The sequence below is a fragment of the Tribolium madens genome, unplaced genomic scaffold (assembly GCF_015345945.1).
Source record: "Tribolium madens isolate multiple individuals breed KSU strain unplaced genomic scaffold, Tmad_KSU_1.1 Scaffold_7;HRSCAF=85;Tcas5.2_LG10, whole genome shotgun sequence".
In the NCBI taxonomy this organism is placed as follows: domain Eukaryota; kingdom Metazoa; phylum Arthropoda; class Insecta; order Coleoptera; family Tenebrionidae; genus Tribolium; species Tribolium madens.
In genome coordinates, this window is record NW_025401050.1 from 8,167,555 (window position 1) to 8,179,368 (window position 11,814).

The window sequence follows — 11,814 nt, forward strand, 5'->3', positions numbered from 1 at the left end:
TTACTATTCTACAGTTGTCACGAAATTTTCCACACAAACAGGAAGTGAAAATGACCATTCTCCATTTTCGCTTTGTACAGAATTTTTGTAATATCTTACAATAAAAATTTTGTACTCTAAGATGAACATTATTTCACTCAAAACGAATAAAACGCAAACTTGTCAGAGTTTCCGCTGTCATTTGACGTCAAAAATCAGGATTGCCATCTGAAGGGCTTTAATCGCTGCCTACTCTAATTATTTTTTTTTTGATCGCACGGTATTTTGTATCTTATAAGATGCAATACATTAACCCATTAGCGCCGGGAAAAATTTTTGGTTAATTTTTTWATTTTTTTGTTCAAAGTTTGATTTATATAGTTTTAATAAAAAGCAATCTAATAAAAATATTTTTTTTTATTAAGAGGTATATACGCAAAGGGCTGTTCCCATATGGGACCACTAGGCGCCTGTACTATAGGTACTTAAAAAAATTATAAATACACTTCTACTTTGTGTGAAATTTACGAAAGCATTCTACGCAAAGTCCTACACCACATTTACAGCACATTGTTCTGCCTCTACTTGTGCAGCTCTGGCCAGCGCATCTTCTTCTTTTCTTCTTTTTTTTCCCGGGATGGGTACCACAAAGTGATTTAGACCGTCAAATCTGACGTCACCGCTAACGCGAAAATCGCTTCCTGRTGCGACAGGAACTCGTCCAGGAGCTTTTGGAGGGTTTTTAAAGTTGGTCAAATATGTCTAAAWTCAGAAGACTTTACATTTATTCAGCTGTAAGCAGATTACCTGTACCTGAACTATGTTTCTTCTAAATTCTAACTGGCTTATGTTGCGGCCACTCTTTCTATATAACSTCCACGCATTTTGGATCGCTGCGTCGACCATATATGTAAAGATAGACCAATACCATTTTTTGGACCTTATTCCGATGCGGTAACTACAACAATATTATTTAGAGTATATTTTTTATGTTTGGATAAAGTAATTTACCATGAAATGTTTCCATCCATCAAGTCTGTTCCACCCATATTTTTGTTGTATTGTGCAACTACGTCTGGACGACTCACTGCAACATTCTTTTTATCTTTACGAGAAAKCCTTTCAACATTTCGCACGGGTGCTACTCCGAAGCAAGTACTGGCCATTGTAACAACACTGTTATCCATCCAGCGAACATATATAATGCCGCAATTTCTTTCCAATGTAGAACAAAATGTGCCTCTTTCTTGCTTTGCCATTTGTTTCTTTGACTGAAGAGGACAATTTTGTGGAATTCTGTTGTCGCGTACAGTACCTGTAGCACTGTAACCATTGGCTTTCAATGTACACAWAAGGTTTGTTCCGGTAAATAAATTATCAAAGAAAAAGTTGTATGGAAGTTGTTTCTTATCCCGCAATTCTTCAATCATTTGTATAAGTGGTGCCGCTGCCTTCCCAAATAATTCTCCGTACTTTGTATTTGCCCTAGGATTATTTCCTTGATAAACTTCAAAATTGACTAGATATCCACTGGGTGTATTGGACACCAAACTTTATATCCAAACCTGACAGGTTTACCACGGATAAATTGTTTGCATCCGTGGCGACCAAAGTATCGATTCATGGACTCGTCGTATGATAGATTTTGTTCCGGCACAAAATGTTCTATAAATTTTTCTTWTAGTGTGTCGGTAATAAGCCGTATCTTATACATTTTGTCAGATGTATCAAGTGCATTATTGTCTGCAAAATGAATAAAACGACATATTTGAAGAAACCTATKCCGACGCATAGCCTCTGAAACAAATTCGTTTTTCATGTCTTTTGCATTTTCCCAGTAGCTTCTTTTTGAAGGTAGAACATTGTAACCACTAAGTATCATAATTCCTAGAAAAACTTTTATCTCAGAAAGTGACAAATTTAAATCCTGACTATTTTGCAATAAGGCATATGCTCTTGTTTGCTCTAATATTTTTTCCAATAATTCATTAGAAAAAAAAAGTTCAAAAATTTCAACACAACTTAGTGAGTTGTATTGAGTGTACTGACATACTGGAAAAGTACGAAACTGAGGGCATAAGTCTCCTGATATAAAATCTAGATTTGCTGGCCTAGTTGACATTTTTATTTCGGAAACTTGAAGTACATCATCACTCGTACTAGGTAAATTTTCATCAATAACGCTAGTACTTGGTTTAGGTTTATCTACTGCAGTTGTAGTAAATTGAGGCTCATGCTCGTCTAAAAGCATGTCTTCTGCTGTGCCCCCAATTCTTGAATTATTTCCTAATACAATTTCTGCACCAGCAGAAAGTTGTCTGCGACTGAGGTTATCAACTAATCCACCTTCGTCTTCATCCGCCGAGTCCTCATCAGTCATAATATGGCATTCAGGAGGTTCAATGTAAATTTCAGAAATGTCATTTTCTGATTGGGAATCATCATAAGCAATGTCGAGTGCCTCTTTGAGCGTAATCCCACTAAAAATTATGTAATAAACTTTTTGCGTAGTAAGAACAAATATGACATGAAACCGCCTAGCGGTCCCATTTGGGAACGCATAGWTTTATGTCAAAAGGCTTATAAAGCTAACACTAGATTTATAAATATAAAATACCCAAAAAGAAGTTGCATGTATATAAGATGTATAAAAATTATTATGGTAGTTTTAAAGTAAATAATAAAAAAAAATTTCAACTTACACGAATCGAATGTCCYTAATTTTCTTCTTACAAAACAACACTAATTTTCAAACAACCGTCGAGGGTAAGTGTTCACTCACAATAACGTAAATAACACACACACGCATTTTTCAAGAGCAATGCTAAAAATAGAACTAAGGGTGTGATAAAAAAAGCAAACCAAACAGCCGCAAAAAATCTTAAGTGGACCTACGTTTAGTGGATCCATATGGTACCTCTAGGCGCTAATGGGTTAAAGAAAACTTATACATTTTGAATGAATGTGTATATTTACCAAAAGAAAAATAAACAATATGCTATATAAAACATAGTAAAAGCAAATTGAACCTAATTATTATGAATGGTGTGGAAGCAGTTACGGTTTTTCACCAAACAGTCTTGCATTGTATTTTGTACAAAGCTAGTGGGTTTCTCCGCTCTTGCACAACCGACATCTACCTTTCGTAGAATATATCGGGAAATGGTTCACTTTATCGGTACATACATCCTTTTTTTTTTGTTTTTTTTTAATTCTCTTACCTCTGTCTTTCACGTGTTTCCACGCTTTTCGAGGTCACTTATATTCTCATCTTTCCACTGTTTATGTTAAAAGCCCATAATTTATTTTAACGCGCTCGATGGATTATTTGCATGTTTATTTTAATCTAATTAATTTGCTAATGGATACCGTATAAATTTAAGATTGAATGTTCTAGAATTCAAGACAATGACCTAACTTGGCCTCTTAACTTCTTTATAGTACAATATCGAATAAGATTCTGCGTCCTCACAAAAGTGAAATGGACTTTTTAGCCCGTCACAGAATTGGAAAAAATAAATCAAAACTTACAGTTCATGACTATTCAGTTGAACAATCGAACTGCTTTGGGCTGAAAGTTTTTACAAAAGTTAAAAAGGGTTTTTTAGCCCTTCACAACCATTCCCTTCTTTACTGAAAAACATGGGTTTATAATAACCTATGGCTTTTCTAAACAGAAAACCTATAAACTAACTTAACTGTTTCACCTGGACATTCCTACTTGAACTCTGAGTTAATATAATATCAACATTTCATCTAATTGGTTCAAGGAGCAAAATTCAGGGATCCGGTGTTTCACAAAGAAAAACGCAAGGTTTTAGACAATAAACATAGTAACCTTGCGTCCATTATAGTTTCTCTGGAATTCTGGGTGGCTTGGTCAATTCTGGATTCGACGTATGACGATATGGTCTTTTATGTTTTATTTTTTGTCTCGGCAGAGACCGGGGTTGTGTAGAGCTTGGTAGGGTCACCTGTAGGAATTACCCTTACCACAGGTGGGAGGCTGTCATGACCAGGTCGGTCAAGCAGGGGGCGACATCCTCATGCAAAATGATGACGGTGGGGAGGAGCCTCAAAAATAATTACGTTTTTTCCTTAAAAGAACACATTGGTAGTAAATAATATAAATAAATTATTTACGCCTTTTTTTTGCTTTGTTACCTAGGTTTTTACCCATTTTAGACCTAGGTTTTATTTTGTAGGTATATCTATTATTACAGTCTTACAGTAATAAGATTTAAATTATGTATTTAGTAAAGTAGTATGTAATCTTATTTTTGTTGTAATGTACTTACATGGGGTAAACAATATTAAAACGAAGAAATTTTGTAAATAAAAATACATATTTATACAATAATGATACAAAAATTGTTTGCATGTTTCTTTTAATATAATAAATATATAATATATAATTAATTTAATAATTTGTTAATGAATACCGTATTATTACCGTTTCATTATTAAGATTGAATGTTCTAGAATTCAAGGCAATGACCCTAACTTGGTCTCTTAACTTCTTTTGTAGTAATATAATATATAGTAACTGAATAAGACTGACTCTGAGTCTTCACAAAAGTAAAAAGGACTTTTTAGCCCGTCACAGAATTGGGAAAAATAAATTAAAACGTACATTTCATGACTATTCATTGAACAATCGAACTGCTTTGGGCTGAAAATCTTTACAAAAATTAAATAGGGTTTTTTAGCCCTTCACATCCATTCCCTTCTTTACTGAAAAACATGGTTTTTAATAACCCATGGCTTTTCTAAACAAAAAAACTATAAACTTTTTGACTTGTTTGAATTTCATCTAATTTTCGCTTATATTCATCTTCTTTTTTCAACAGGTTGTTGATGACTTTCTGCGCACAAACTCGAGTCTTGCAAATAACGTTTATACGATTTTTAAAACTTCGCTGCAACCTCAACCGTGTATGGGTATGCAGCTGCAGTTTTTTTAATCATTTGCTCAAGTTTCTCATATTCAGATAATGAAGCCTCTTCTTCTACTTCTCGTATGAGCGAAAGGTTTTTCACTGCAGCCCTTCTTGTTGGATGTTTAATAATAACATTTGAAATAATGTTAACTTCCTTGGATGAGCGTTGAGTCCCAACCTTTTCTTTATTGTTTGCTTAACCCAACCCCATTAATTTATTTTTATATGCTATATATTTGTCTATTTTTTTTATTTTAGTTTCAATTAATAAATTTTGTTTGACAACATTTTTGAATTTATTACAGATTTGGTTTTTTAAATCTGTTGCCATTCTGTCTACCTCCGTATCCATCTTCATCGTCTCATCCTCATCAATCAGTGAAAACGTTGATGAGGGAGATGGCGACAGGGCACGGCACGTCGAAGAGGACCTTTTATATAACTGTTTTCCTTTCCCCTTTGCTCGCCCTTTACCCCTGTTCGATGGTGGTTGGGTGGTAAAGGCATCAGACGAGTCCTCTTCTAAATGCATCTTAAACTGCTTTTCGATGTCGTTAAAATCAATCTGAAAGTAAATAAATTTATTATGAGTAAAAAAGACATCAATAATAATAATAATAGGTAATATTAAAGTAAAAAAATAAATACATACGTCACTTATTAATTGCGGATCTATGGTGATAGAACTCGCCAGGCTTCTTTCATCATGCACCTCAACGACCGGATCAGCAGGCTGTTATTATAATTTATTAATATTTTTATAAAAAATAATTAAGTTACATACCTTAATCACGTTTGTAGAGAGAATGTTAATTTTTCTCGATGAAAGATTGGGACTGGCATATTTTTTCACGTGTAGATTCAAGATAACTTATTCCTCTGACTGTTCAATAAACTTGATATTGGTTGTTCTTACAACTATACCTTCACTAACCATGTAAATGTTTTTTCCTTGTTTCAATATATTGTTTAAAGTTTGAATAACTGTTTCACTAAATTTTTCAGTGAAGCGTTACGAGAGAGGTGTTTTAAATTCACCACAATCCACGACTACTGGTTTTCTAAATGTAGTCTTCGTTTTAATAAAACTTTTAATTGAAAACCTGGTATCAATTTGTAAATAACTATAGATTGTTGAGTGCTGATAAGAGACGGAGAAGATTGATAAATAGCTTCAAAAAGCTTACGCATACACACGGTAATTTTGGAATTTCTGAAGGCTCTCTCTCGAATTTCAAGTACAAAAAACAAAAAATCTGCTTTTATGTTTTATTTCTTTCTCGGCAGAGACCGGGGTTGTGTAAACCCGTCACACCAAACTTTTATTTCAAACACAACGCGTTTCAACCACAAAGTGGTCATCCTCAGGTTAGAATAAAATAAAATATATTCATATTATTGTGGGAAGAGTAAATAAATATCTTTGACAAGCGAGCTGAAAACATCATTTTCTTTTTCAATAAAATTTTTGTTTCACCACTGGTGTTCACGTCACTATCGCGGTGAGGGTGGTAAATTCACGTTAGAATTTTCAATCTGATGTTATCAAAAAGGATAATGTTATATAGCCCAACTCTTTATTCTCGACTGGCTTATTTTTTAACAATGTTATGCAAGACAAGCGATCGGACTTATGCGTGTTAAGTTCCCGTGAGTCATCAGGTTCGTCCTGACCATGAGACGATAGTGATGTAACAGTAGACTCAGGGGTGAGAATGCTAACATATATAATAACCGCAATAATCCTCGTAAGCGAGGTATTTAGAATATTGATTAAATTGATTAACTGAGGAAAAAGTTGAAAAGATTTGGAGGTCGTAAAGGTAAAATAATTTGAAAAAAAAAAATTGTGGAGAAGTTGTTGTTAACATTTGGGAAAACATAAGAAGTATTTTTTACGAAAAAGTAGAATTTGTCAGGAACGGGCAATGTTAAATTTTGTATTTGCTCTATAAATGATCTGGATAATAGAGCCGAAAAATTGTGAATTTAACAATTTTAAAGCAGAACATATTGAAAATTTTTAGGACTAATTTAATTTAAAATTTCAAAAATTAAGGTTCTAAAGAAAACAATGAAACCAAGATACAATAAAGAAAGAGAAAGACGAAAAAATTTTTAATGACAAAAATAATATATTTAACAATGGTTGAAGTAAGAAATAAAAAGTTTAGAGGCTGAAAAATTGACATATTTAAGAGGTATCCAGAACATGATCTTTAGAAACAAATTTACGGTTTTTGAAGACTTTCGCAGACATAAGCAAAGCAAAAAGCTCACATGTTCTGTGAGCATAAGCAAAGGGGTGTTGTTCAACAGAAGTAGAAGAAAATTTTAAATTTAAATTTGGTAAAAAATGAATAAGAATGGATCGATCTCGCTCGGTCAAACGCTGAGCTATCATGACAGTTGGAGAAAAAGATTTTTTTATCGGAACGATCGTAACGCATCTTAGACATAGCAGATTACAAAAATTGGTTACGAGTATATCAAAATATGTTACCATTTTTAGAATGCAGTGCTGCTTTACTCTGTATCCCTTCAAGTCTTTGCTTGTATTTCTTCATTCCGGTGCTACTTCCATCAGCACTTTCCTGTTTGGGGGTGACGAACTTCGGACATTCAGCATCAAGCGGCTCAAGGTAACTGTTAATGTTTCAGCTTTCCTCGCCACTCTTGTCTCATGGTGAGTGAATAACATCTTTTGGTCTATATCAACACCTAAGTATTTGACTTTTTCTGTGGTTTCAGAGTGGTTTCCTCTACCCTAAAGGATAGGTTTTTCTGTGGACATCTCCCGCCAGCTAGCATAACGACCTCTGTTTTTTCAGGAGCCAACCTTTTGTTTTCATGCATTGTTCAATGAGGTCCGGCTCGGGACTACCCACTAAAAACCCCTCCTCAGCAACACGTGGAGCTCATCTCTGCCCCAGTATCGCCCTTGCAGGCATTCTACCTTACAATGAAATTCTCCATTTTTATGGCTCGTCCTTGAAATATGTTTGCTTGATTTGCTCTCAGTTTTACGGGCAGCCACCAGCGCGTCAGTCAATTTCAGGAGAGTAATGTGCAAGTCAACTAAAATGCGTTTAATTATTATACTAATGTATTTGGAATAAAAGATAAATAAAGGTTAAATGATCAAGATAATTAAAATTCTTAAATATGGAGTATTCCGAAAAACTAAACATTTCTTGTTACCTATTTTTAGAGCTTTATCAAAAGTCATTATTCAAAACTGAAACCATTTTTCTAAACACAGAGTGATCAACTCAACACTAACACTTTAATAGACATTATTACATTTTAAACGAGAATTTGCAATAACAACATTTGTTATTACGGCACATTGATAAATAAAAAGAAATCTTCAGATAATGATTTTATAAAAAGACTATGGACTTTAACGTAATTATGAAAACAAGCAAAATGTAATTTCTATTCGATTTCTGTAGCGGGCTTATTGTATACATATTATGATAACTTTGATCTTCATCTGTAAACTTAACAACTCTAAATAAGAAATAAATGAAAGAAAACCTTGAACCTAACTGGGGTTCGTGAATTGGAACCAGAGACCAAATCTCTGTCGTCATTGCTTTGACTCGGGAACCCATCCATCTGTTAACACGCTTAAGTTTAGCAAAATCATTATTTAAATATATAGGCTTTTTTGATAACGGCCATGGTTAACATTTTGTTCGAAATTCCACAACAAAATTTTATTATGGTACGGCATAGTAAATTGGAGCAGCGTTAACAGTCAAAGTAAAAATAAATCAAGACTTACAGCTCATGACTAGGCAATTGAACAATCGAACTGCTTTGGGTTGACAGCTCTGGCCTCAGATGGTGGCACAGTGTGTCTTGGTAGCTTCTTCAATTGACCCAACTGGACTGATTCGACTTGTCGACTGATTAATTAGCGATATTAGCGAAAAGGGTCAAAATATTTATATTTACGCAAATATATATACAAACATGAAATTACCTTCGCAGACGAAGCAAGCGATGAACGATTTCGATCGATCCAAAGAGAGCTCTCAACCATATGCAACCAAGAATAATGCTTCGCAGCAGGAAGGAAAAATGTGTTATAGGCGTGTTATATAACTGTTTTAAGTGGAAACAACGTCGAAACGACGTTAATGTTAAGAATGAACAGGGAGCGAGTATTTAAACGTCGATGAGGCCGTATTATCCAGAGCCAATGGGGCGATCCTAAACAGGAACTAAGCGCCTCAGCCCCGCGTTTGCAAATCAATTTATATCCTAAATTAAACAAAGTATTTTAAATATGGAAGGGGTTGATGCTAAAGCGCTGACTGATACGAAATCTGATGTTTCGCTGATAAAATACTCAAATCTAAATTTAGGTCAGCGAGAGCTTGTATGTATCTTAGTTTTTGAAAACACACATCATCCACTTAAACTATAATTACCGTTGGTGTTTTGTTGGTTGTTTGTTTATTTCTCTTAATGTAGGTTACGAAAATATTGTTTAATAAAATAATTATCCCGGCGCATCCACCATTTTCATCACTTATTTTGAATAATATTCAATATTTTGCCGGTGTTGCGATTGAAACTAAAAAATTGTAATTATTTAATACATGATGTAATATTTTTTGCTAAAAATGTAAGAATTCTTGTTTTTTCCTGTAAGACATTTCTCCAAAACATAGCCGGAAGGCCTAGCTCAAATAAATTTTAATCGCTCTGATAGCGGGTACCCGCTGTCTCTATAAAATTTAAACCAAATGCAACAAAAATTTGAATAAAAAATACACCACGATTTCGCACTGAAGCTGTTGAAAGTAATGTTGGTTGTATAAGTTCTGAGTCAATATCGAATTGAAACGAGAAAACAAAGAAAATAGCTTTTTGCTTACTCTTTAATATGCCCCTCGTCGATCCAAATATAAAAAATGTATTTAAGAAACTAGAGCGTTAAATATGCAGTTTTTTCTGGACTTTCTTATATAAAATCGATCGTTTCAGGGTAAAGCCTAATGGCCTCACTACCTACTGTACAGAGTGTCCGGAAAAAACGTTGCAAGATTTTTGGGGGTGATTCCCTAGGTCAAAATAAGAAAAAAACTTCTTGTGGGCCTATGTCCAGAAATGCTTCTTCTTAAGAGAGTTAGAGCGATAATTCAACTTTATATGAAAAAACTCACTACGTAGGTTGCTTTTCGGAGTTAAAGTTTGTGTACGGTTTAAGAAAACCTCATTTTTCTCGAGAATTCTAAGTATAAAGTTCTGAAAATGGACCTGAGACGGCACTAAAGGGATCTGTTTGAATTTATTTATTGGCAGCTGGAAATGGTGATCTGTGACTAAACCACCATTATTGTAGAATATTTACTTATACATTATTTGTTGTAAGGTCAATTGCAGATAAATAAATGTTCGAGCGGTTATAAAGGCTATAACGACCGAGGTATTTGTTTGAGTTGTTAATCCCACTGCGGTTGTTATAGTCCTTAACAGCACGTGGCGCGTACAACGTCTTTCGTCGTACCATATTGACATATTTAAAAAAATAAATACGAGTACTGAAAAATTAAAATCCTGAAAATGTCAAAACCGTCACAGATCGGATTGAAACCTCTCAACAGCCCTGTGTGTAACTAGGGTGTTATTGACAGCTGAACGATTAAATTTTTGAATAGCATTTATACCATAACAACATAGAACGACGAAAAAATTAGTGAAAGTAAATTTAGGATTAAGTCGTAAAAACGGAGTATCTTTAGATAGACTTTAGGCAAATTTAAAAGTTATTGAAGTACGAATAACTTACTACTAATTTCAAATTTATCCTAGTTATTATCACAAACCATTAGGTACAAACGTTATATGTGACATCAATGTTAGTTTATTGAAAAAAAAATGTTCCTCATTTTTTTAATTGCCGTTTTTTAGGCACTCACTTCCATTATAAGTAATTTGTCGATAAAACAAAACCTTGTATTTTTTATACAACGCAGAGGTTTTTGGCATTTATAAAATACTTATTTTGAAAAACAAATACAAAATTCTTTATTGCTGCATTTACAAAAAAAATTCAAATTAACTTTGATTTTTAAAGTTTTTGAATTATTTGCGAATAAGTTACAGTCTGTGGCACTTTTGTCTTTAAAAAGGTTTTATGTTACTTGGAAGAATTATTTTTCTGACAAATGGTGATAGTACGAATTTTTTTGAATCAAGCAAAGATTCAAACTTTATTTCTCAGAGTTGATTTGGACCTCGATATTTATTTGATAAAAAATTGAAAAAAAACAATTTTGGTTTCTGAAAAACTAATTGATACAAAAAGGTGATCGTTTTTCAAAAATAAAAGTTGTGCTTTTTTATGAATTTAGCTAAATATATTGATTATTTTAAATAATACAATTTCACCAACTATAATTCAAGAAAAACAAAAACCAACTATTCTTTGTAGTACTTTATTTTTTTTTGCACACTGTATATCATATTATTATGATCTACAAATATTGAAAACAAAATAAACTCGAATCTATTTTTTTTATTAATACTAAAGACGTTAGAAGAAGAAAGTATTGAAAAGTTGGATACGGTTCTTGAATAAAATCTCTAAAATATTCAAAAATAATATTAGTATTAGTAATGGACAATAAATATTATAATATTTAAGAAAATTATTAAACATTGCAAAAAAATCCTGTAATAGAGTACTAATTGATATTTGACCATAATAGGGGTAATTCTGTAAAATTGTTGCATTTCTTTTTTATATAATAATTCAATTTTACACTAATTTCAGTTTACATAAGATTTCCTGTTCTACCACAATTTCTTTGTAAATAATGCAATAATTGAATTATAACAGTACATTATTAACGTACACGAATGCAACAAAATTGAG

The 11,814-nt window shown here is 33.1% G+C and overlaps 1 protein-coding gene and 1 long non-coding RNA gene across 3 annotated transcripts; both read right to left on the bottom strand.

Annotated features, from left to right (window-relative positions):
- Window positions 1-263: 263 nt before the first annotated feature.
- On the bottom strand, window positions 264-2,510 carry LOC123009779 (piggyBac transposable element-derived protein 3-like). Its single transcript, XM_044406298.1, has 3 exons — window positions 991-2,510; window positions 793-937; window positions 264-741 (listed from the first exon to the last, which is right to left on the bottom strand). The coding sequence occupies exons 1-3, from the start codon at window positions 1,407-1,409 to the stop codon at window positions 529-531; spliced, it is 777 nt and encodes a 258-aa protein (XP_044262233.1). The 5' UTR covers window positions 1,410-2,510; the 3' UTR covers window positions 264-528.
- Window positions 2,511-4,343: 1,833 nt separating this feature from the next.
- On the bottom strand, window positions 4,344-8,986 carry LOC123009780. 2 transcript variants are annotated; one of them, XR_006413036.1, is made up of 5 exons: window positions 8,911-8,986; window positions 8,710-8,833; window positions 5,704-7,997; window positions 5,572-5,652; window positions 4,344-5,484 (listed from the first exon to the last, which is right to left on the bottom strand). It is a non-coding gene; the product is annotated as an uncharacterized LOC123009780 (long non-coding RNA). The 2 variants fall into 2 exon arrangements; XR_006413037.1 differs by lacking the exons at window positions 8,710-8,833; window positions 8,911-8,986 and adding an exon at window positions 8,121-8,255.
- Window positions 8,987-11,814: the final 2,828 nt, after the last annotated feature.